The sequence below is a fragment of the Ranitomeya variabilis genome, chromosome 1 (assembly GCF_051348905.1).
Source record: "Ranitomeya variabilis isolate aRanVar5 chromosome 1, aRanVar5.hap1, whole genome shotgun sequence".
NCBI classification, from domain to species: domain Eukaryota; kingdom Metazoa; phylum Chordata; class Amphibia; order Anura; family Dendrobatidae; genus Ranitomeya; species Ranitomeya variabilis.
Window position 1 is genome coordinate 684,119,261 of NC_135232.1, and position 26,349 is coordinate 684,145,609.

Here is a 26,349-nt window from a genome sequence, read left to right on the forward strand (position 1 = left end):
AGTACTCCGGGACTGGGAAGAAAAACAACAATACAGATTAGCAAAAAGACATACAATTTTGTTGAGTGCAAAACGATAAGTATACTTGAACAGGCTTCCCTTTATGGGAGGTGAGGACACTTTTAACGTTACAAACATGGTCAACATTATAAATTACAGGCTATGCATAACTCCTGTTACCCAACTGGGTATTCTACTTAGTGCAAATTCTGGAACAATAAATTAACATTGCCTTTAAGAAACATACACTCTTAGTTTACCAAAGGCCTTCCTATAATCACATTACAGGGTAAGGTAACTTCACATTCTCCTACTTTGAACCTGCAGGACCGCCTGTCCCTATGGCACCAGACCTACTGCCTCTCCTTTCTTTTACAGGACCGCCCCGTTCAGCCAGGGCCTACTGCCTTTCGCTACTATACATAGTATAGACATAACATTCCTTTCATTTAAAGAACTCTGAGCCCGCTCTTCTCGGCTCCTTTAAGGACTCACTCTCTAACCCCTACGGGTTCACCTTCTGTCCTTAGTAACAAAGTAACTTTCTATGGGGACGCAGGGTTGACCTTCTATCCTCACCTTCATCATTACTTCTTTACTTTCAGCTATGCAGATCTCTACATCTACCCCTACGGGCTCTCTGCACCTTTCAAAACATTATTCAGGTTTCACATTTCAAACAAATTGAACACATTTAACTTTTCATGGAAAACAGTTACATTCTTTTCAAGCATCATTATCACATTACTGTTCTGCAACAGTATCTCAAGTTCAATTTCACACATCCCCTTTAAGAGGGGACCAAGTCTTTCTGAGGTAGCTCGTCTTCTCAGCCTACCAGCCCACGCAAAGGTTCCGGTATGGTATCTTCGCAAAGTGTCTTTAACTAGAACCGGTAGGAAAGGTATCTTCACAAAGTGTCTCTGGCTCAAACCAATAGGGCAAATATCTTCGCAAAGTGTCTTTGGCTAAAACCAGTAGGGAGCACCTTTAAGAAGGTGCAAACTATTTACAAAAGAAAGTTCGAATCATGCACAGTCCATGATTTCTGCAGTTTGTGTAACTCGGTGCAAAAACTTCAAGAAAAAGAAAAACAAACAAAGGGGATCCCGGGTCAACAGAGGGATCCATTAACCCTGGGCGGGTTTAGCAGCAAACAGGAACAGTTAAAGGAAAACTATTTACATTTTTCAGGTTTCCGAGGTTTACTCTTTTTCAGGCGGCTCGGGCTCCTGCCCCCCAGCCACCGTGGTGCCAGCGTCCGCGGTTCGAACGTGAAGATGAACTCGACTGGCCAACTCGGTGGCCGAAACCAGGCGCACCGTTGCAATGGTGACAAGATCGGGTGCTCCTGGGACCAGGTCCGAGGCGGTAAGGGTCGCGGCTCCAGACATACACCGCCGAACATTCCGTGCGTACCACCCGAGCGGGTTCTGGTGGCGGCTGTAGGTCACCGAATCCCCCTTTTGCAATGGTTCTCCACTTCGGCCACAGCAGGGAGCCCTCACGTTACAGTGCGCAACAAAAACGTCAGTATCCAATCCTGGCTCGTGTATGAGGCCCCAACCTCTTCTTGCATGGTAGGCCAACACAGTGCCCCGCCTTGTCACGTCTCTGTCATCCCATGCCGGAGGGAATTGTTGTATTCTCGATGGACCCACCGGCTCGGCCTCTTTCCGGCCTTTCCACTGTAGAATCAAGCACTGTCTATATTGTTCCCACGTAAGCACCGCAAGAGTGGTCCCGTTCTCCTGGGATCCATCTGTCCCAACCCAGGGGCTGTCCCACCGAAGAACTACTCCATCTAGACTCACATCCACGGGCTCTCCCACTCTAGTCGACAGCGGTGGCACCATCCTCCCCAGGTCACCAGGGGATAACACCATTAACCCTGCCGAGAAGGGTCGCCCTTTACTGAGATGGAGGTGGGTCGTGGAAGCGGACTCGTGAGGGGGAGCAGGGGCGTCTTCCGTACCTACGCCTGATGTGGTTCCACCGATGTCGATCCGGTCCGCTGACAAGAACGCTGGAGTCGGCTGCTGCTCGGACCGCGGCTCTTCCGATGCGGCCCCCGATCGCTGCTCCGCTCGCTGTGGTTCCTCCTCCTCTAACTCCGAGGTCGGGATTGGTGGACGTAGCTCCGCTGTCAGGTCCGCAGGCTCCTGGTCCATCTCTGGTGAAGGAGAGCAGGCCGGGATCGCTCCTTCCTTGCTCAGGCACTCGCTGCTCATCATCGCTGCCTGATAGTCGGTGGCAGTGCATGCACCTGACTCCGCCATTTCTCTGAGGTCGGGCTTCTCCGTCACCAGCCTCTCGCCGTTGCATATCAAGGGGTGTTTCTCTTCTGCTTTGGGGCAGGTCATTCCTCTGCAGCCAGAAGTGCAGGGGGCGGTAGCCATTTCTCGCGCCACACTGGGAGTCTCTGCCCATAACACGCCCTCCTTCCCCTTGGGTGTAGCAATGGCGGCGCCTTTTGGCGGGAACTTTTGGCGGCTAATGGCGCAGCACAGTCTTACAATAAAGTACAGTCCAAGCACAACAAATCACAGTCTCTAGGCACACATGACCTGATTCTTCAGGCTTAAGTAGATCCTGTTCGTGACGCCAAGTTTGGAGCGCCCCCACACCGCCGCAGGGCCGAGGGGTACCCGGAGCCGGGCCTCTAGTTCTCAGTCTCGGGGTTGTCACGGTGGCTAGACCCGGTCCGTGGCCCTGTCCGTCAGCGGGGGACGTCCGGTGCAATAGGTGGTAGTAATGGTAGCGATGTAGCGGTGCGGTTGTGGGGTGTAAGTCGCGGTAAATAACGAGGACACCAGGTTGCAGTCTCTTTACCTCTTTACTGGAGATCTCTGAGTCCTCAGTCCAGAACACGGTTCACCAGGCTACGCAAGTCCGGCCGGTCCAATGGCACCTCCAGAGTTCTCCTCTCAGGTGGAAATCTGTGCCTTCCTTCTAGCGCTATGTGTTGTAGTCCTTCCCTGCTGTGCTCACGGAAAGTAACCCCACAACGGTTGTGTCTGTTTCTTAAGTTCCCTCACAACTCGATTTGATGTTCCTCTGTAATCCACCCCTTCCCTGTATTCAGGTTGGAATGGCACCCGTTTGTCAGGTAGGCCTGGAGTTCTTCCGGGACCCTAGAGTCGCCCCTCTCCCGCAATTGCCCCCCAAGACTTCATAGGTGATATGTGGTAGACAGCCCGCCTGAGACCGACTGTCCTGCCGCTGTTTGGAGTATGGCTTGAAGCTGTATTCTAATCCACTCCCTCGGCGTTCCGGCCACCGGTATTGCGCCTCAGCAAGGTGCTGCCTCTTTCAGCACAACCCCTGCTGGTATTCTCCTTCTGCTTGATCTCGTTTCTCACTCAGCACAATCTGTCTCGCCTCTAGTCCTTTCTGGAGTCCCGCCGCTTCCAGGAGCCTGCGCGGACCCGTTACGTTCTTTCAATGCCAAGCCTCTGCCAGGATCCCACCCCTGGCAGAGACCCTACAGTCTCTCCCTTCACAACACCCCCTGCCACAGGGTGTTGCTCCGTTCAATCCCGTCAGCGTTCTTACTAACTTCCTGCCTGACCCCCAGTTTACCCACTATGGTGGGGAGTGGCCTAATGAATAGCACCCTTAGCTCCCCCCGGAGGCCCTGCTGTGAAACATATTGGTGTCTGTGATACCTGATTGGAGGAACTCCTTCGGTGCCATCGAACGTACCATGGCTCCCCTTAGCGGCGAAGCCACAGCACTGCAACGACCAGGACTCTGGGGCGCTGCATACCTCCAGCCGCGGCCAGGCGGGAGGGAACAGGGGACACTGGGGACAAACGGATCTCCGTGGGCTGGCCTAGCCGAGTAAGCACGCGGGCATCAGCCTCCAGCCGGCGGGCTAGCTGTCGGGCCTCGGCTGCAGCCACACACTCCTCAGACAGCGGCAAAGGGGGTCGGCCCACCGGTGGCTCCGTAAGGGTCAGACCCCGCAGCGTTGGCGCCTCTGGGGCTGTGTCGGGCTGCGCAACCTCAGGCCGGATCGGATCAGTCCCACGCGGGATTCCTGGTGTCGCTATCTTTGCCTTCTCTCCAATGTCCTCTTCCCGCGGTCTCTTTCGTGGGCGGCCCCATCTCCATGGTCTCCACCCTCCAAACAGGATCAGGAGGCGGACCTCGGCCGTTGACGGACACGTCCTCAGGACCAGGAAATGTTTAGACTGGGCGGCCATTGCCCTTCGCGCTCTCTAGCTTGTCTACGCCCACTCCACGCCCCTCTTCTTCTCCTGCGCCTCTCCTCAGCGCTGCAATGGCGGCGGTTTTAGCGGCAAGTGGCGCAGCACACAGTCTTTGCAATAAAGTACAGTCCAAGCACAGTAAATCACAGTTCCAAGGCACACATGACCTGATTCTTCAGGCTTAAGTAGATCCTGTTCGTGACGCCAAGTTGGAGCGCCCCCACACCGCCGCAGGGCCGAGGGGTACCCGGAGCCGGGCCTCTGGGATCTCAGTCCTGGGGTTGTCACGGTGGCTAGACCCGGTCCGTGGCCCTGTCTGTCAGTGGGGGACGTCCGGTGAAATAAGTGGTGTTGTAACGGTGCATTTGTGGGGTGCAGGTCGCGGTAAATAATGAGGACACCAGGTTGCAGTCTCTTTACCGTCTCTTTACCTCTTTACTGAAGATCTCTGGGTCCTCAATCCAGAATACGGCTCACCAGGCTGCGCAAGTCCGGCCGGTCCAATGACACTTCCAGAGTTCTCTTTCACAGGAGGAAATCTGTGCCTTCCCCCTAGCGCTATGTGTTGTAGTCCTTCCCTGTTGTGCTTACGGACAGTACCCCACAACTGTTGTGTCTGTTTCTGATGTTCCCTCACAACTCGACTAGATGATGTTCTGCTAATCCTCCGTCCCTCCCTGAGGTTCGGGTAGGAACGGCACCCGTTTGACGGGTAGGCCTGGAGTTCTTCCGGGACCCTAGAGACGCCCCTCTCCCACAATTGCCTCCCAAGACTTCATAGGTGATTTGAGTTAGACAGCCCGCCTGAGACTGACTGCCCTGCCGCTGTTTGGAGTATTGCTTGAAGCTGAATGTTATTCTACTCCCTCGGCGTTCCGGCCACCGGTAGTGCGCCTCAGTAGGATGTTGCTTCGGTCTTACAGCACGACTCCTACTGGTATTTCTCCTTTGCGTGATCCCGTTTCTCACTCAGCACAATCTATCTCTCTTCTAATCCTTTCTTGGGCACCGCCGCTACCCGGAGCAGGCACGGTCCCGTTTCGTTCGTTCTCGTTGCCAAGCCTCTGTCAGGATCCCACCCCTGACAGAGACCCTACTGTATCTTCCCCTACAACACCCTCTGCCACAAGGTGTTGCCTGGTTCCAACCCAGTCAGCTTTCTGATCTAACTTCCTGCCTGACCCCCAGTTTACCCACTATGGTGGGGAGTGGCCTAATGAATAGCACCCTTAGCTCCCCCCGGAGGCCCGGCTGTGAAATGTATTGGTGTCTGTGATACCTGATCAGATGAACTCCTTCAGTGCCATCGGACGCACCATAGCTCCCCATAGTGGCGGAGCCACAGTACTGCAACGACCAGGACTCTGGGGCGCTGCATGATGACATGATTATATTTGAATATTTTTGTTCAAAAGTAAATGTGGATTGCTATTCATGGAAAGAAAGAATAAAACATCCACTGTAAATAACTCCTAACCCACATCTTTTCGGGCAAAAAAGTAAAATAAAACCCGGTGTTGCAATTGGGAAAACATGGATGCTAGAAAAGTGACATAGGTTTGTCTTAGGTGAAGTAATGCCCCTGACCCCATTCCTACATAAAGATGGAGGATTGGGAGGATGGGGGAGAGGGAAGCACCAAGCATAGATGAGTGTGGCAGTGGGAGCGGGTAGGGGCCTAGTGTTGAAAGGACATTCACTAATATCAGTTTCCTGTGGACAGCGCAGTTTTTCTTGAGGTCTCCAGATAATGGCGTCCCACTATGCACGCACAAGTCCCGTATAACCTCTTCACATCAGTCTTGGTACTTCAGTCCCAGCGGGAGTCTGATTTGATGTCTGGATAATAAGTACATCATATTCAGTAATCAAGAGCTGAACCCATTACATTTCCAATGTTGACTTTTATCAGGATGTTTTTCTTGAGTTCTTTGCAGCCATGGTGCAGAACCAAATGCAGCAGATCTCGGCCTTTTATCCAGCGCAGGCTTTTCTGAAGTGCTCCCATTTTTCTATTCAAGGACATAAAATGGCACTTCTGGCTCAGGCGCTGTGCAAAACCTTTCTTTTATTGACATAAGAGGCTAAAATGTTCTCCAAAGTCTATTAATGAATATCAGCGAGGAAAGAAGGACCAAAATATTGATTTTTTTTTCTCTCTCTTATTTCTGATGGATTTTTTGGGCTGGATCAACATTCATGAGTTTACTAGAAACTATAAGTTAGAAACATGTTGCGCTTCACACCTCAATGAGGAAACTAGTTCTTCTAGAATCCATGGGGTGATGGGTCTGATTGATAAAGTAGATGCCTTCTACAGCGAAGATGTTTGTTTTACTCACTGCTCAATATTAGGGTATTTCACACCTTTGTACAGAATAACCATTAAAGCAAATTTACAGTATTGATCTCCATTTTACAACAAAATATATTCCTTTAATCTGGGATTAGCAGGATCAGAGGTGTACCAGATTATTAGATGGTCATATGAAAGGTATAGCAACGTACTAATAGAAGGAAAACTCAGGTACTCTCTCTCGGAAGGAACTGTGACCATGTCAGGTATGTGCTCCCTTTTGGTACTTAATTCTCTGTCAGGTACTCTTTCCCATCAGGTAATCTCCACTTTCATGAGGGTCTATTAAGAGGATCAAATTAATCATGTGCAGGATTATCAGATAGTCATGAAAGGATATGCCTATATTCACCTATATTGGCAATCTTTCATGTCAGGTGCTTTCTAACTTCAGGTACTCTAAAGTCTGTTAAGTACTTTTTCTCTTAAGGCACTCTCTCCCTTTTTCAGGTTCTCTCTCCTCTTTCTTGTTTAGTAGTCTCTCCTTTTTGTCAGGTACTCTCTCCTGTCTGGTTCTCTCTCCATTAAGGTACTCTTTGATCTGTCAGGTACTCTCTTTCCCTTCAAGTACTGTTCTCTTTCCCGTAAGGTACTCTCTCCTGTCTGGTTCTCTTTCCATTAAGATACTCTTTGATCTGTCAGGTACTCTCTTTCACTTTAAAGTGATGTCTCCTCTGTCAGGTTCTCTTTCCTGTAAGGTACTCTCTCCTCAATCAGGTTCCCTTTTTTCTGTAAGGTACTCCCTCCCTTCTGTCATTAACTCTCTCCTCAATCAGGTTACCTTTCCTGTAGGGTACTCTTTGATCTGTCTGGTACTCTCTTTCCCTTCAAGTATTTTCTCCTTCAGATTCTCTTTCCCGTAAGGTACTCTCTCCGTTCTGTCATGTACTTTGCCAGCTACTCTCTCCTCAATATTTTGGTTCTGTAGATTTCAGGTTACTGAAGAGTCATGTGCTAGAAAAAAAAGGGCAGAATTACCTACATGTTTTTAAATATTTTGGGTATTGCATTTATTTGAAATTCCTAATCCATTCATAGCGATAACCAGAGTGCAGTCCATTATGGGATCCAAATGACAATTACTGGCATTGGTCTTCAACATGTTGCTCTCCAACTTCTGTGACCTAGTTTTTCCAGCACGTTTTTGGTCGTGGCAGGAAGAATGGCTTTGCGGTAGCTGGGGGCAATAGGTTAGAAACTAAACATATATATTTACTTGTCTAGAATAGCCCTACAATTATCTAAATCAGGCTCCTGCAACCAATAGAGACCAAGCTGTGAGATTTGATGTGGTCACAAGGTACTAAGCGAAGCTATAGGGTCATGGGTACCTCGGCTGCAGGTAGCTTGGACCCCATGAGATGCAGGTCTTCTAGGTTATTACTCGGCCAAAAGGAAAGTCTAGACTTTGTATTTTATCTTTCCTAGTGAGCAGTTATGGGGAGGATGACGAACTAACTACATCTTCAGACAGTGATGAAGAAGTGTTTAAGCAGTTTCAGATATCAGTGTCGCGTTCTCAGAGCTTTCGCTCCATGGTGTCTGAAAAGGCAACACAGGCCGGCACTGAAGGCAAGCAAAAGTTCAGCCGCTTGTTGTCAAACCACGAGGAGCTGAGCACAGAGGCCTCTGAATGTGAAGGTATTGCTCCGAAAACTGACGTATTTTTCTTTTGAATCTGCAGCATTTTCACATTTTTTGGAGCATGAACCAAAAAAAACCCCCACATTATTTTTTTTTTCCTTTGGCCCCATTGACCACCGTTACCTTATTTTATCCATCTTTTTTTCAGTGTGTGTCCTTTCACCTCTTTTTATGCTTCTTACATTTGTGATATCTCTATATTTTAGTGCATATTTATTGAGCTTTTGTGATTTGTGTATTTATTTGTGTCTGTTTTTTTATGCTTTTATGTTGTGGGGATTTCTAGTGGCAAATGTAATAGCTGAAGTTTACAGTTTATAGAGTATTTATTTGCTCTTTTATTCAAAAACCTATTTACTGTTATATCTAATGTACTCACACACAAAATATATACATGTTATTATACGTATATATATATATATATATATATATATATATATATTAACATGTATATATACATGATATTCTATATATATTTGCATATTTGCTTTCAAAAGGCTCTGTACACTTGAGCATCATGGCTTTTACTTATTCCGGAGCTGTAATAGCTATGCCACATCCATTTTCAAGCAGTTTCCATTGACCTACTTGACCATAACTGGGTCTGTTGGTGTTGTGTCTTTTTTTTTTCATATTATTTTTTATTACATGCTGAGCTACTATAACTTTGTATCTAGAACCCATAATGTAGGGTAGCACATTTCAGTTTTTTGCCAAGTATAATAGTAAATCCAATGTCAAGTGTGTATAGAGCGCAGACTCAGGAACTGAGCTTACCACAGACATAAGCGGGTACCAGCAGCGACTGGAACTTGTGCCGATTGCTGCTGCTTAATCCCTTAAAATGCTGCTGTCAATATCTGGAAACAGTGAAACGGCATATAAGTACAGCGATCCTGCCCGGGCACCTATCAGCCATCCCACAATGTGATCGTGGAGCGCTGATGGGCTTACCTGGGCTTCATAGAAGACCAGGACGTTTGCTATATATATCACAATACCGTGGTATTTTTGTATATAGAACATGCGATCAGACAATCTTAAATTTGAGTCCCAGAATGGAACTAATATAGAAAAATGTAATCAGTGAAAAAAATAGTTTTGAAAAAATATAAATAAAAAAAATTAAAAAGTTGAATCACCCCCTTTTCCCTTATAAAAATTCAGACATAAAAAGTAAGAAAATAAACATTTTTAATTTTCACTTCTGCAAAAGTCTAATCTGTAAAAAAAATAAAAAAATCGAAATTGACATTTTTAATTTCCCGTAACTCCACTGAAAAATGAAAGAAAGTGTTCAAAATGGATTATGTACTCCAAAATAGTATCAATGAAAATGTCAGCTAGCCACGTAAAAAAAACAATGAAAGGAAAACTAAAAAAAAAGTAATGGATCTTAGAAAATGGTGATAAAAAATATTTTAAATGCCTAATTTTTTTCTCCATCAAAAAACTATATCTTTGATATCACCATAATTGTACTGACCTGAAAAATTATGTTGCCAGGTAATTTTACCATAACAATGAATGCTGTAAAATGGAAACTCAAAAATAAATGGAATTTTGTTTTTTCACCATTTTGCCAAACTTGAATTTTTTATTTTTTTTCATTTTCGAGTACATTATAATAAGGAAAAATGAATGGCGCTATCCAAAACTGCAACTTGTCTCATGAAAAACAAGACCTTATACAACTAGGTCTATGTCGATGAATAAAATTAAAATTGTGAAAGCTAGGTATTGATCACTGTGCCAGCCTTTAGTTAACATTTGTGTTTTTAGACCCCTAGTACAAAAAATTCCATTATCTGGTGGAGCCTTAGAGAACAAAATACATTTGATTGCTCTGGTCATGTCTTCTGTTTAGATTTGGATATTCTTAGTTACCAGTCCTACAACAGAGACGATCATGTATCCATACACTCTGCCCCAGCATCAGTCGCTGGTGGGAGTCAAACTGCAGCCAGACAGGAGGCCGCATCCGTCTGTAGTCGTCAGGTCACAGACGGAAGTCAAGAGATGGAGACTGCTTTCAGCAATGATGGCTTTGAGGAACATGATGCTACGGATAACTCATCAGGTTGGAGTCAGGAGGTAAGACTTGTATTTGGAATGGTAAAGTAAAGGAAGACCATACACAATGAGAATATTTCTTTAATCCACCTAGTAGACTACTTTAAGGCAGCCCCTATAGAAGACTGTGAGCCCAACCGTACTACTGAATGACTCTGATTTCATATGGAGGCATGTTGAGGTTTTTTTTTTTAACCCTACAAAAGATTCTGAAATAAAGTCATGTCTTATTTCACTGGGTGGCGTATTATGAAGATTCTGCCCTTGAAAAAATATGCAAGAGTGCCGTATATAGACATTATCTGAAGGCACACGTGTGCCTATAGATCTGTAGTAAGGAGAAAGGTGCCTCATATAGTTGCTGGCACATTCATCAGAGAGAGATCTCTCTCTTAACCCCCACGCTTGGCTAACCATAAAGAGGAGTAAAGCCCTATACGCTTTAGATAGCCGTTGGCCGAATTATTGTTTGGTCGGTAGCTATATTTCCCAACTTTCCGAGCGCTCCTGTGTTCTCTATGGGAGAAACATCTTTGGAGATAGATTTGTAGTCTGAAATCAGTCATGATGGATTCTTAGCTCCCTCAACATCATCTGTTTGGGGGCCCCTATACACTTTAGACTGCTGATCCTGTTGGGTTTGGCCAATGTTAATCTTACATTTATGGGGACCTTAAGTCCCTGCCAACCAAGTCCGGAGGCATCTTATCTCCCACAGGAACAATAGAATTGGACTTTGTCGTTCAACATTGCCAATTTTTCTCATCCCCTCTCGGGAGAGTTGGGAGTTTCCATACACATTCGATGGTCAGTTGGTCCCCCTCCTTTGGTCAACTTTCCTGTAATGTGTGTGGACAGCATTTACTTTTTTGCACAGGGACTACTTGTGACAGAAGCTATAAAAATATAAAAAAAAGCAAAAATGAAAAAAAATAAAAACAAACAAAAAAAAATAGAACAAGAAGGACAAAACCAGTCAATATGAGCCATTAATCCATTAATCCAGCCTCATTTGATTGTTGACTGCGTTCTCTACACTTCTTCCATCCAGAGCTTCTCCGTATTATTTTCATTTCATTTAAGGTAATCTCATCCATTATGAATAGCACACCATGAAAAAAGGGCAGATAGGTCTTCTTGGAAAAGATGAGCTTTTAAGCTGGACTTCCCTTACAGAAGACGAACCATCGCCCCATCTTCCATTTACCGCGCAGCTTGCCCTCGGATCATGCTCACACATAATCCTATTTAGTCTACTTTTAGTGAAGTTAACCGTTATCCATGGAAACCATTACATCATTAATCCAGTGCTTGGTTAAACTTTCCAACTCAATAGCAAGGAGAGGAGATGATCTTCTACCTATAAATTGTTTTTAATCAAGACTCGCTTGTTCCTGCTCTGCATCTCCATTGAATTATTTTCCCCTATCTGCTGCATAATAAACCCCCCACCACCTATAATTATAGCATTGAGCGCCAAACGGTCTCATTATCCCATTTACATTTTGAATAATATTACATTAGCATACACTTCAATTGTTTTGGCATTGTAATTATATAAGCCAAATTGCTAAGTGCTTTATAGACGTAGAATAGAGTTGTTTGTGCCTCCGTGAACTGTACATTATAATTTTATGCCCCGGAGGAATACTGGAAGAGGATGTACAATTTCTCCTCTTTCCAGTTACAATAATGGAAGTAAATATAATGGGATACCTTTGCTAGATCGAGAAAAGAAAGCTGGATGACTGCTACGAGAAGCTCCATGACAGCTTCTATAGGAGGTTGCTGCCTAACTGAATTTGAAGACAGTGGCATACGCAAAAGAGAGGTGGTCCCATAGCAGATATTAAACCATGACTTCATTATGGTGCCCAAATGTTACCCTTTCCATGTGTCTGGGATCAATTCATCAAACCTTGTCCACTATCAAAGTAGTAACTCTTTAGAGTCCTCACCTGATAACAAATCAGGATGGTGCCGGAGTTGTTAACAGTACTGAATATACTATAATCGCACTGTAATCAGCCAACTAATCCTCTACTGACATCTTCCTTGCTTGGCAAGGAGCAGAGAAGCCCACAATTGAGGGGCTGTAGGGAGAATAAAACTTCATTTTCTCCCTTTTTCCGCACTCCCCCCAAAAAGATACAATGTTTAAATTTTTTTTAACCTGCAGAGCATTATAAGCATGTTGCGGGATGTAGTGGCAGACAGGAGGCAGAGCAAGAGTTAACAAATTTAACAGTTAAATCTAACAGAGTAGTAAACTCCTTGCAGGGAGATGAATCGTTAAAAGGGAAATGAAATGACCAACAAATGCAGAATAACAACAGTCCAATTCTCAAACTTATCGTGTCCTTTATGGTCCTCCTCCGCAGATGATCCCGCAGGGTTTGCAACGCCGGCAGTGGCCTGGAAAATGTCCACAAATGGGGTCCTTTAAAAGAGGGTCTTCTGGCGGCAGCTGTTGGTCTCCGGTACCTTCCGCTGAGCCCCTAGTCCATAAACCTGTGCGACCAAATCAAACAAGGCCGAGGCACTTCCAGAGTTAAACATTCGCTGGCGTACAGCAACTGACAGGGAGGGCTGCAAGCATATGTCCGGTACTTGGCTTTCTCTCCTCCGCCCGTGCGCGGTACTCACGGTCACTGAGCGCATGGCACCCCTCAGCCAGTGCTCAGGGGACGGAGCACGCCGCTAACATTATCCATTGTATTACACCTTTGTCATCCTCAGGAGAAGTGTGAGGATGGCCATGACCCTTTCCTCTAAAGACAGTTGTATAACGGGGGGTACCTGGAACTACAACCACACACTCAACGTGATTTTTACTGAAAAGACAACCCCTTTAAGTAGTCAAATGTTACTTCAATGGGTAAATCAAATTTAAAGTGACTGGTGTGGTCACAGAAAAAGTCAATCAATTCAAAAACCATATTTGACTTACAAAACTCCCAAACTCCTTTGGCATCACTCGAGATTTCCAGTTACCGTATATAAAATTGTGTTTGGGTGGTCACCAGCATCTAGCTATATATTCTTAATTTTGGAAATCATTGTTGGTTCAAGTATATGTATCTAGTACATGTTGCTCTATCAAATTTGATAGGTAAAAAAATGCACCATAGCGGCAATGTGTGAATGCAACTTTAGAAAATCATGACTTGTTTTTTTTTTCTTAAAAGTAACCAAGTTTTCCTAATCCCTGACTACCCATTTAATACAACATTATTTTGCCTTCAGGAACAAGTGGATGACCTTGCTTCTCCAATCATCCATGTGCCAATTTCCAAATGTGGAGACCTGGATGTTGCACTTTATTACAAAGCTGCAAGTCAGAAGTTGACTGTAGCCATCATGGATGCCAAAGATGTCCCAGATAAGGATCGGAGTGGAGTAAACTCTTGGCAAGTCCATGTTGTATTGCTACCAAGCAAAAAGCAAAGAAGGAAGACCGCGATCCAGAAAGGTCCCCAGCCGGTCTTTAATGAGACCTTTACATTCAATAAACTGCAGCTGGAGGAAATAGCGAACAATGCCCTCCGCTTCCGCTTGTATGCTGTACACAAGAGGATTCGCGAAAAAATGATGGGCGAAAAGCTCTTCTCACTAAAAAAGGTTAAGCCAGATGAGGAAATCAGAAAGACATTGGTCTTGGAACCAAGGAGCAATTTAAGTGTAAGTAAAGGTGTCCTGCAAACAGTCCTGAATTTTTGGAAATAATCCCAGTGAATTCAGGCATGGCACAATTTGAAAGGGGGCGCAATTTAAATAAACCCTATCCAAAAGTGGTCATTCCCTTCTGGTTTTGGCAGAACTTAAACATTCCTATTTTACTAACCAATATGTTAGCAAATATGTTATTGTAGATAGCCATCTGCTTGCCACAGCAACTTTCGACTTAACAGGAGGCCACATCGGTGAGATCTAGAAACATGAGCGAGTGGCAATTATTTCCGTATCTCTCATTGATAATAATGGTGTTTGACTACAAGGAAACCTATGTTGTAAGGTTGGTGGGTGGTCACAGAGGGTGCATATCCACTATAGAGACTTTGATGGTATATCAGTTTTAAAAAATGGCCTTTCTGTCGAGCACTACAATGAATGCCCATGGTGATCTTCCCTATGGGGTACCCTCTTTTCTATGAATATGCCTGAAGTAATTTATTATTGAAGACTTATAGTCTGACCTAAAAATGTATTATTATCGAGAAAATGATTAAAAACATATGTTGTATACCCATTGCTCTACTTTTCACTGTCTGGGACACACCCCCTGTTCTCTGATTGGCCAGCTGTATTTTTATATGCAGTGCTGACCATTCAGAGAACAGATAGTATTTCAGACTCCGGATGTGGCTGAAGGACTACGGCCAGGTTTGGAAAAGACAAGGGGTCCAGAAACAAGTGGATTGGTGCAAAAAAAAATGAATGAAAAGGGTAGCACCAAGTAAATTTACTAATATTTTTCTCAATATCTCAATATTTTTACATTTTAATTGTCAGACTAGACTGTCACTTTAATTATAGTGAAGTGTTGTAGTCACGTAAAATAGGTTGTATATTATAACCCTTGTGTTGGGGGGGTTGCATGTCGTGAAGGTAATCGGGCAGAATGACTAGTGCTGGACAAATATATAGAGGATATATTTAAATTAGATATCCACCATTCTTGTGACTTTCCTTTAATTATGCCACAAATCTTCTCTCCCTTTCTTTTTTTTTTCCTAGAGTGGGGATTCCCAGCTGAGTTTCTCGGCCATTTCTCACAGCGATAGCGTCTCATCATCCCAATCTCTGTCGCACGGCGGGGTGCCCGAGCTGTTAGTAGGGTTATCATATAATGCAACCACAGGGCGGCTTTCTGTACAGATGATCAAAGGTAGTCATTTTCGGAACCTCGCTAGCAATAGACCACCTGGTAAGTAGACGATCAGCTAATATCAATTATGTAACAGTGCTTGAAAGGATACGGCGTTCACCCAATGGAGACAGATCTGAAAGCCAATATACCGTATTTAATGGCGGCTTCCCATTTAGAGGACCAGCATTAAAAACTGTACACGACATGATTCTATTACCATATATACTCGAGTATAAGCCGACCCGAGTATAAGCAGAGACCCCTAATTTTGCCACAAAAAACTGGGAAAACTTAATGACTCGAGTATAAGCCTAGGGTGGAAAATGCAGCAACTACCGGTAAATGTCAAAAATAAAAATAGATACCAATAAAAGTAAAATTATTTGAGATATCAGTAGGTTAAGTGTTTTTGAATATCCATATTGAATCAGGAGTCCCATATAATGCTCCATACAGTTCATGATGGGCCCCATAAGATGCTCCATATTAAAATATGCCCCATATAATGCTGCACAAATGCTGATTATGGCCCCATAAGATGCTCCATAGACACATTTGCGCCATATAATGCTCCACAAATGCTGATTATGGCCCCATAAGATGCTCTATAGACACATTTGCCCCATATAATGCTCCACAAATGCTGATTATGGCCCCATAAGATGCTCCATACAGACATTTGCCCCATATGCTGTTGCTGCGATTAAAAAAAAAAAAATCACATACTCACCTCTCGTCGCTCAGGCCCCCGGCACTTGTTATAGTCACCTTTCCGCATTCCACCGCCGGGCGCCGCTGCGTCTTCTGCACTGAAGTTCAGGCAGAGGGCGGCGTGCACACTAATTGCGTCATCGCGCCCTCTGACCTGAGCGTCATGGCAGAGTACGCGGAAGACGGAGCCCGGCGGTGGAATCAGGAGAGGTGAATATCGCGCACTGCCCCCCATTATACTCACTCATAGTTTACAATTAAAATAGATCTGCACATTCTGTATCGCTGTACGTTGCCCTCCCAGTTGGCATCTGTCACCGGGTTTTCCTAATATAAATTACAGCCACCATCTTTAATGCCTATAAGTCTCACCCCCTCTTCCTCAAAGCCAACAAATACCTTTGCTAATCTCACCATTCGGTGCGGTCCAGTCCGATGCTCGTCTCTGGTCTTGCTTCGGCGCCTCCTCTCTCATTGCCATCGCCGTCCTCCTTCTGTGCTTCACGTGGCCTGCGTCATCTACACATTGTCCCCAATTGTGCTCCTGCGCAGGTGTAGTTCGCTCCGCTCTGCACAGCAAAGTACTGTAATGCGCATGCGCTAGGAGAAGTCATAGAGCACCGATGACCGGACATAAAGCCGGCCCTTGCGCATTAAAGCACTTTGCTCTATTCTCAGCAGGCCAGATCAAAGTATGGCTGCGCATGAGCGCGATTGGGGGACAATATGATGATAACGTAGGACGCGTCATCCACACGAAGCAGGGAAGGAGGACGTGACGCCACCTGTGGTGTTCGGTCAATAGTGGGACCGATGCTGCATTAAAGGGGTCCTCTGGGGGATGTTGTCATAGGAATGATGGTAACGCTTCCCACAGCGGGGTCCCCAGGGGTCCCAAGGTGTATGGCGATGATGGTGTAGAACAGTAAAATGAGTAAAGGACACAAGTTGTAAGTCTTTACCTGGTTTATTGCAGTTGGCAGGCCACAGTCCAGGCTACCATGCATGGGTGGTGGTGGTCCAGCCTGCTCAAAGGCAATGGGAGAATCTCCTTCCTAGTTGAGGTCCATGAGCCTTTCCAACTAGCGCATGCTGTATATGAAGTCCCTGCTGCCTGAAGCTTTCTGCAGAGTCCTCTATTCCCCCTGTCCTGAGACAGGTACCTGCATGACGGGCAGCTTGAGCCTTTTTACAGGGACTCTATCATGTCCCTGGCTCTTCAAGTGCTGCTGCGTCTCAGGTGTGGTGTGGCCCAATTACATACAGTTCTCGGCCCTCCGGTTCTGCTCTATGTCTTAGAGGCCCACAAAAGCCTCGGGCTCCCGGTACCCGGTACTGCGCTTCGGCTATGAGGGTGCCCGGTCACAGTTCCCCTCTGAGCCCTGTTCCTCTCCTTTGCTCCTTTCCTCTCCAGCTCCTCCACATACAACAACCCCTCAGGTTCTCTCACTCCTTCCAGAGGTTGCAGCTCCCTCGTGGCTGCCAGGCCTCTCTGTCTGCTCTCTCTGACTTCCTTCTACTTCAGTCTCCCTGGACCGACTCTCTAGCTCCTCCTCCAGGTCAGGATCATATAGCTTAGGGAAGCTCCCCTGAATCCGGGTCCTGAGCTCCCCCTCCTGGCCTGAATTTGGAATATGTTGTGTGTGGGTGCCTTACCTGGTGAAGAGAACTCCATTGCCTCTGAGCATGACATTACCCTCCTCGAAAGGAAAGCAACATCATTGCAGCAACCGGTCACCTGGGGTGCTGCACTCACATGTAACCAAATCGGCATCAGTATTGCGGGGTGGACTGACTCTTCTAAAGGGGCCATTTCTGACAGTAAAAATATCAAAAAGTTGACATTTTGCTATAAAGAGTTCAGACATAAAACAGCATAAAGCCATGTTCCTGGAGCGCCTGCTAGGGCCGAGTACTCGGTTAAAGAGATGTGTGTGTCACGGTGGCAGCGACCCAGTCTATGGTCCTGGGTGTCCAAGTTAAAGGGAAGGTCTTTAAAGGGGTTGTTGTGAATAAAGTATAAAGTTTGTTCGTGACGCCACCTGTGGTATTCGTCCAGGGATGGCAGATGCTGCTTAAAGGGGTCCTCTGGGGATGATGGTATTGCAGCAGAGGTGGTATAGTTCCCCACAGGTAGAGCTCAGTCCCCAGGGCTCCCAGTGTAGAAGGCAAAGATGACAGACGGTGTAGTGCCAGAAAGAATTGGAGGACACAAGGTTACAGTCTCTTTACCTTTTACTGGTGGCATGCAGCCACAGTCCAGGGTACTAATCACAGGTGGTGGTGAGGTCCGGCCAGCCTGGAAGTGATTTGGAATCCCCCTAGCCAGGTGGGGTTGGAAGCCTTCCTTACTGCGCTGTGGTTTAAGTCCCTTGCTGCCTAAGGCTTCACACAAGGTCTTCACTTTCTCTCTGTCCCTTTAAGTAGGACACTAATCCATATGGCAGGCAACTTGAGCCTTTTTACAGGTGTCCCTGGTTGCGGCGACTCCCAGCTCTATATGCTGCTGTGCCTTCGGATGTAATGGTGGACAGGTGACTTGAAATCTCCTGCCTGCCGGTTTCTGCTGTGGGGCATACATTTACCCCCACAACCTTGGAATTCCGGCTTCCAGTTACTTGCGCTGATTCTGGAGTGAGCCTGTTCGCAGCTCCACTCCCAGTATCTTTCCTGTCCTTTGCCTCTTCTCCCCTCGCAGTCTCTCACAGACTGCTCTGTCCCTCTCTTCTCTTTCCAGGAGCTGCAGAACCACGTGTCCGCATGGCCCCAGCTTTCCACACCTCACTCCTTACTCCTCTCTGACAGGCCTAACTCTAACTCATCCTCCAGCCAGAATATATAGGGAAGCCACCCACAAACTGGATCAGAGCTCCCCCTTCTGGCCTGAAGTCAGAACAGTGTTGTGTGTACGTGCTACCTGTTAAAGGGATCCTTCCTCGCTTCCAAGCATTGCATCATCATCCCCGTGAGGAAGGCAATACCACTGTGACAACTCCTGGGGTGTCACATTCCCATGTGCAAAAACTCAGCTTTTTTTTCCTGCTAGCATCAAAATACGTATTAGCAATCTGCTCTAATTGTGTTTTTGCTGTCTCCACTTTTTTTTAATGCATCTTTTGATGCAGATTTACAGCAGATTTTTTTAATACATTTTTATTGGAAGAAACACTGAGATTTTGTTTCTTATAAACGCAACTGTGTTTTTTCAGGCTCCCCATAGAGAAAATAAATGACCCCCAAAATGCACAACAACTGTGTCAACAGTGTGTTTAATCGGAAAGTGGGTTTTTACGAAACCACATATACTTTGCTTGAACCGGTCATTGCAGCGTTTTTTTTGGCACTAAAAAACTGAATAAAAAAACATTTATACCACGTGGGAACATGGCCTAAAAGGAAACAAAATGTACAAAGTGAGAAATAACCAGCATCATTTTCAAACAAAAAGGACATGTTTTTTCTTAAGGAATTTTCCATGTGATGCTGAGCGTATTGCGTCAAAATATAATAAGTAATGCCAGGAGCAGATACAGACAGAAGACAGCCCCTGTGCAAAAACAATATATGGGCCCTTAGCAGCCCATTAACCCACCATGATCCACAATTCCACCTGCTTTGGTGCTGGTAGTGGCCCCCTTACCTCTTGGGCCCTTATAACAAGTACCGTATTTTTCGGACTATAAGACGCACCGTACCATAAGACACACCCCAAATTTGGGGTGAAAATTGCAGAAAAAAAGATTTTTTATAAGATGGGGGTCTGTCTTATTGTCCGAATTTAAGATCTCTTACCTGAGGGCAGGCAGTGGCAGAGCAGGGTCACAGGAAGCATGGTGGTGGCAGAGGTGAGGTGATGCTGAGGTGAGGTGGGCGGAACGGCGTGCACCTGAGCAGGGTCCCATCCTGCTTAGGTGGGCGACGCCATGGCCTGGTGTCCATGGGGAGGTTGTGGCAGTGCTGTGGCGGTGGCAGATGTGCGGTCACTTCCTCAGGTGGTGGCGGCCAGGGTCCCTTCCACATTTGAGGTGACGCCACGGCCCGGTATTGAAGGAGAGCAGCAGAGCTGGGTGAGTCACAGTTTTCCCGGTGGTGGCGGCCATCTTCCTGAGGCCGCGCGTGCGCAGATTCAGTACTCTGCTTCCCAGGGCTTCAGGAAAATGGCCGCGGGAGGCCGCGCGTGCGCAGATGGAGATCGCGGCGGCCATTTTCCTGAAGCCGAGAACTCAATCTGCGAACTCGGCTTCAGGAAAATGGCCGCCGCGATCTCAATCTGCGCACGCGCGGCCTCCCGCGGCCATTTTCCTGAAGCCCCAGGAAGCAGAAAACTCAATCTGCGCATGCGCGGCCTCACGAAGATGGCCGCCGCCACCGGAAAAGCCGTAACTCACCCAGCTCTGCTGCTCTCCTTCAATACCGGGCCGCGGCGTCACCGCAAATGTGGAAGGGACCCTGCTCATGCCATACCGCTCACCGCGCCACATCATCCCCACACCTCTGTCGCTGCCACAATGTCGGTAAGCCTGCATTCCAACTATAACACACCCCCCCCATTTTCCTCACAATTTTTTTGGGGAAAAAATGCGTCTTATAGTCGGAAAAATACGGTATATGTCTGCCCCTGAATAATATGCCCTTATCAATACTACTGATTACATCGGCTTTATTTTCTAGTGGTGCCCTTAGAATACTCGAATATTCTTTTTAGACCGTTCATCACAGGTGTCACAGGAAGTGAGATAGAAGTGTGTTCACACTCCTTTCAGTGCATAATTCTTGGCACAGTGCAATATTACACTTCATACTGAAATAGAAAAAGATAAATGAAAACAACTAAAAAACATTGGCAATATAGATAGACAGGAAAGATGTTACAAAGGACAGGTGTTTTAGAGGATGTTACTAGCCATTTTGTTGCTGTAGGGTCTGTGTAACTCCTCTACATAGCCAGCTGTTATGTTGCTCAGGATAAAGTTGCTTGCAGCAAATAGCTCCTGGATGCCATTGGCTCAAGGCAGTCTGCAGAGGAGAGGAGAAATCATAGAGATTATTAGATGTCTACCATGGAGAAGATCACAATATGCAGAGTCTGCAGAGGCTAGGAGAGATTTCAAGACCACTTAGATTCTTAGATTATAGAAAGGGAGGATATCACAATTTACAGAGTCTTTAGGTTCCATTTAAGGGGTATTCCCATCTCCAAGATCCTATCCCAATATGTAGTAGGTGTAGTAATAATAATAATGTTAGCGAATACCTCCAGTTAGAAATATAGTATAGTTATTCTGATTCACTAGGTTTCTTTCCTCATGTGCAAGCATTGCAGGACCTTATGTATCCATGGTTACGACCACTAGCTAACTAGCTGTCACTATATTAGTGGTCGTAACTAAGGTCCTGCAATGCCTGCACATGAAGAAAGAGACATAGCGAATCAGAAAAACTATACTACATTTCTAATCGGAGGTATTTGCTAATATTATTATTATATGCTACATATTGGGATAGGATCTTAGAGATGGGAATACCCCTTTAAGGCAACCAATTTCCATATGCCCCTTTTAGAGCACATGCATTTGGATGTCATCTGAGGGCAGTTCCTTCTGCAATGGCTTTAAGTCTTTAATCTTTTCTATGGCAACTTAACCTACATATATTATTCTCTCGGCAGATACCTATGGAAAACTCTCACTGTTAAATTCTGTTGGCCAGGAACTATCACGTTGTAAAACATCCATACGAAGGGGCCAACCAAACCCAGTCTACAAAGAAACCTTCATTTTTCAAGTGGCTTTGTTTCAGCTTACTGACGTCACTCTGATGATTTCCATATATAATCGGCGCACCATCAAAAGAAAGGAGATGATTGGCTGGATTTCATTGGGTCAAAACAGCAGCGGAGAAGAAGAACAAAGTCATTGGTTGGAAATGAAGGAGTCAAAGGGTCAAGAAGTGTGTCGATGGCATACTCTACTGGAAGCCTAATGAACTACAGAATTATCAGAACTTACAGACATACAGAATAGAGTTATAGAAGAAAACATTGGTATAGGATAAAAAGTCAATAGGCTGGATATATTTTTGGGAGAACATGTATGACAAAAAATTTGCACTTTGTATTAGCACAAGAGGTCCTCCCGAATATATGGCAAACCAGTTGTTGACGTTCTATGCCAAATTAAGAACTAATTATCTGCTGAGAACTGTATCATAGGCCTTTGTAAAAGGGGAATTAAGGATGGTCCTGCTGGATGGGTTACAGGTCTTCAATAAATAAGTGTAGGATTCTGAAAGTATGATAGCAGAAATAATACTGTGTACTAAATTGTCAATGTCATTTTTAAAACTATTTGCCAGAAAGAACTGCCTCGTTTCCCAGAGAAACAAATCACATGAACTAGGTTCATAGCTAATTAATTATGATAGGTAAGAAGGACAGTTTTCCAGTGAGGTCCTCAAGTTAATCTCCAGTTTGGATACTTTGAAGAGAATCTGGCAGTGGGATAATGTCCCCTACGTTGTGTATATGGACATGTAAGTCCTATAAAGTTGAATAAAATTATGTCTTGATATCTCCAATCCGATGGCTTATTCCAGAGAAATCCATGTTTTTCTTAATATGTAAATGAGCTACTAAGATCTATGGGCCAGACATAGATCTCCTCGAGAATCTGCCTCCAGAGCATATTATAAATAAAAGGGGAAGTTACCAGTGTGAGAGATGTAGACCAGGAGAGCAGACTGTCATTTAGTACATGTCTCACACTGGTAACGACCCCTTTCATTTAAAATTAGCTTTGGAGACAGATTGCCTGGGAGATCTATGTCCGGCCCATAGATCTTGGCAGCTCATTTACATATTGATAAAACTGTGGACCACTCTGGAATTAAACACTGGATTGCAGATACCAAGGTATCATTTTATTCAACTTTTTATGACCTACATGACCAAGAGGGCTTAGGAAGGTTGATCCTACTGACAAATTCCCTTTAAAGGGGTTGTTTGACTCCACTCACTTCCGCATGAGGAGCTGAGCGGACGCGGTGCCGATGATGTTGCTTCCCAATATATTGCTGGGATTCTCACACAATTGGCATGCACAGGACACATGCGCAATACCTGCCAATCATGCACGCAGCCCATCAGCTATGTGGGTACCTGATATATATATCTATATATAGATATCTATATATAGATTACATAGTTTCCCTTTCAGAAGTGCAGTAGCACTGCCGTGACATCATATAGGATGCTGTAAATGGTGTCCGTGTTCTGATGGATACTGAAGAGTAATGTTGGACTATGTGGCCTTAATCTTACAGAGTTATTATTAAGTGGTTGTGCAACTAAAAAGAATAATCATGATGTTAAGGGGAATTTGTGACTTTGAAAATACTGTACATGTACCATATTACAGGATGAGCGAAGTAGATAGATATATAGTTTTATAGAGAAAGAAATCAGTATAACTTGTAATAAACTGAAATAATTGCTTACTTTTTCTTTAAAGAGTCCAGTGGGTGGAGTGACTTTTTAAGTAGGACCGCCTGCTGGACTTAAAAGTCCAGAGAGTAGAGATTGGAAAGAAGGACCAAAGTACAAGTTAGGGTAAGTTCACACAGGACGTTTTTGTTGCTTTTTTTTTTTTCCCGCAGCAAAACCTGATCTTCTTGGCAGGAAAGAAGCTGCGTCAAAAATGCAGGTTTAGGTGCCTTTTTGGTGCGTTTTTTGTTGCATATTTGTTGCGTTTTTTTTTCTCTTTGTCCATTCTAATGTCCTTGGATTTTCTGCAGCAAAAATGCAGCAAATAATGATACCTGCTTTTTTTCAACACCTATTCAAGAAAATGGGTGAAAAAATGAACCAAAAACGCTGAAAGAAGTGACATGCTCTATGTCCAAAAAACGCAGCAAAGCACAAATTACTGATCACACAAAAAACCAATGTGTGTGCATGAGATTTCTGACATCTCATAGGCTTTGCTGGTACTGTAAAAAGCAATTGAAAATTAGCATAAAAAACGCAACAAAAACGCCCTGTGTGAACTTACCCTTGTAATAAATATTTTACTACAAAGTCATATATCAATCTGCTCAGCTCTCCCTGCTCTATAACATGCTGCCTACAGATTTAATGTGACATATTCCCTTTTAGGCTATGTGCACACGTTGCGGATTTCCTGCGGATCTGCAGCGTTTTTTACCGTGCAAGTGACTTACAGTACAATGTAAATCAATGAGAAAAAAAAAAACCGCTGTGCTAATGGTGCGGAAAATTCTGCGTGGAAACGCTGCGGATTAAAGAAGTAGCATGTCACTTCTTTTGTGTGGATCTGCAGCGTTTTTGTACCCATTCCATTATAGAAATCCGTAGGGGTAAAAACGCAAGATGTCCGCACAAAAAATGCGACAAATCCGCACCTGCGTTTTTCTGCCAAGAGATGCAGAATCCGCACAAAAAATTCCTGAGTCTAATCCGCAACGTGTGCACATAGCCTAAGAAATGTATATTGATGCAGTTCCCTAACAATCATTAAAGCTGTCCAAAAGGTGAAGCATCCGCATCAGTCACCTTTCCGGAAAATTTAGAAACTGACCTAAAGGTTGCACATATAGCAAATGCATCAAATATGCTGTTGCCATAGGAATAGAACATACATTCCAAATAGAATGACAACTCTATTCTTCTTCTTGTACAAGATTAATTGCTGGGAATTGGGAAACTATCATTTTGTCAGTGTTTTACACTCATTGACCTGAGATTGGCAGAACCTGATCAATCACTGGCATAACCCTGACTGGCCCATAGATTTTACTGCTAGTGGGATTTGTACAAACAGCAATGTATTATGTATTATGTATTAAAAAAATCCTTGGCAATCTGTCTCCTATAAAACATGGCTTTAAAGGCAAATTGTGGGATTATACAAAAATGTCCCTAAGATTTGGGAAGAAATTAAGTCCCATTTATCAGTCACCTAAAGGCTGCAGGCAATCACTGGCAGTGATTTAGCAAGTGCTGCACGTGACTGATACATGGCATGCCATGACTTGTGAACTGGACACCCTGTTATAGCGGGCTGCTGGTCCACAGACGTGTTGGTGCTTGTGGCTCCAAGGATAAAGCTGCTTACATTTCTTATTTTACTTTTTGTCCACCCCCCCAAATATATAATTCATATATTATGTAACCTTGCTTAACCCCTGTGTACACCTTTGTTCTGACTTTTTTTGTGTAGTTGCTTCATAAATGGAAAAGTAAGCAACTCTTTCAATAATCTTCATAAAAAAATCTATTATTTTGCTGCTGCAGAGTATCTGACCCCCTGACTGTTCACCGACTGATGATGTCCGATTTTAGACTGCTGATCCTTGTTGCGTTCCTTATCCATGTTGCGTTCGGCAGGCACATCAAAACGCCGCATGGGGACGCATCCACATACAACGCATGACCACGCATATCCCTGCGTACACAATGTTAAAGGTAGGTACGCAGGACGGATGCGGATGTATGCGGATCTGAAGGTAAGAAGTACGCAACCCTATGCTGCGTACACAAACGCTAATGTGAAACCGGCTTAAGGGAGTGCTTTAGTCTTATAGATTTCTAGCCATGTGATCTACAAAACTTCAAAAACATCATAGCTCCTGCTGAGATTTCTCTTTGTTTTCCCCCTGCCTCCTCTTTATGTTAGAGATCATAGCAAAGTATCTCAGGGAGGGCAAAAAAAATGGTCTATAGGAAAGGAGGAAAGTGCATGGAGTGGAAATGACAGGATAGAAGCTGTGCCTAGATAACAGCTGGAGCATCCTGGATACATCCAGCCTATATTACTAGAAGAGACACTCCGACAAGTGAAAAATCTGAAACTTACATCAGGTAGAAAACTGCATATCAGGAAGTCTGAAAATAATTGAGCTAAGAGGTACATCACTTTTCCCTATGTCAAAGGTGCCCAAAGCCTTTACATTAGAGTAATGTCCCTCTAATTACAGCTGTGTCCCTTTCTTGCAGACAACCAGGATAAACCACTGTAATATACAGTAGAAAGCACAATGTTGTCCTGATTTGCACAGAAAATGTCGTAGAGCAAAAACCATATTGGTATGAAATAGTCGATGGGTAATAAGTGGTGGAGTGAGATATCAGTGGGGCGTGTTCACATTGATACATACGTGACATCAGATATGTAATGGCCACTGTTATGTAGTAGTTTGATAGCACTGCGTATATTACTGCATGCAACAAACATTGTCTCTTTTTAATGACTTGGAATGTCTTTGATACTGATTTAGACTGGATTCTATATTTTCAAGCTGCATGGAAAGCAATAAAAAAATATGCTTTACCCATTTGTTTTCTTATTTCCAAAAATTATCAAAAAGCAATGGGTCAGTTTAGGCTTCTTGCATTGGGTTTCGTGCCCAGCTCTGTACAAAGTTGTGTTTTAACACTCATAAAATAATTTTTTTCTTCCAACTTT

The 26,349-nt window shown here is 44.7% G+C and overlaps 1 protein-coding gene across 4 annotated transcripts in view; it reads left to right on the forward strand.

The window, feature by feature from the left end:
- The window catches only part of SYT16 (synaptotagmin 16), a 105,063-nt gene extending 78,845 nt beyond the window's left edge, over positions 1–26,218 (forward strand). For 3 of the 4 annotated variants that reach the window (XM_077265627.1, XM_077265609.1, XM_077265600.1), the window contains 5 exons: positions 7,999–8,211; positions 10,082–10,308; positions 13,534–13,968; positions 15,025–15,214; positions 21,537–26,218. In XM_077265627.1, the coding sequence (XP_077121742.1) occupies positions 7,999–8,211; positions 10,082–10,308; positions 13,534–13,968; positions 15,025–15,214; positions 21,537–21,850 (1,379 nt within the window). In that variant the 3' untranslated portion in view covers positions 21,851–26,218. The remainder of the gene's footprint in view (positions 1–7,998; positions 8,212–10,081; positions 10,309–13,533; positions 13,969–15,024; positions 15,215–21,536) is intronic. The other variant, XM_077265618.1, reaches the window with a different exon arrangement.
- The last annotated feature ends 131 nt before the right edge of the window (positions 26,219–26,349 follow it).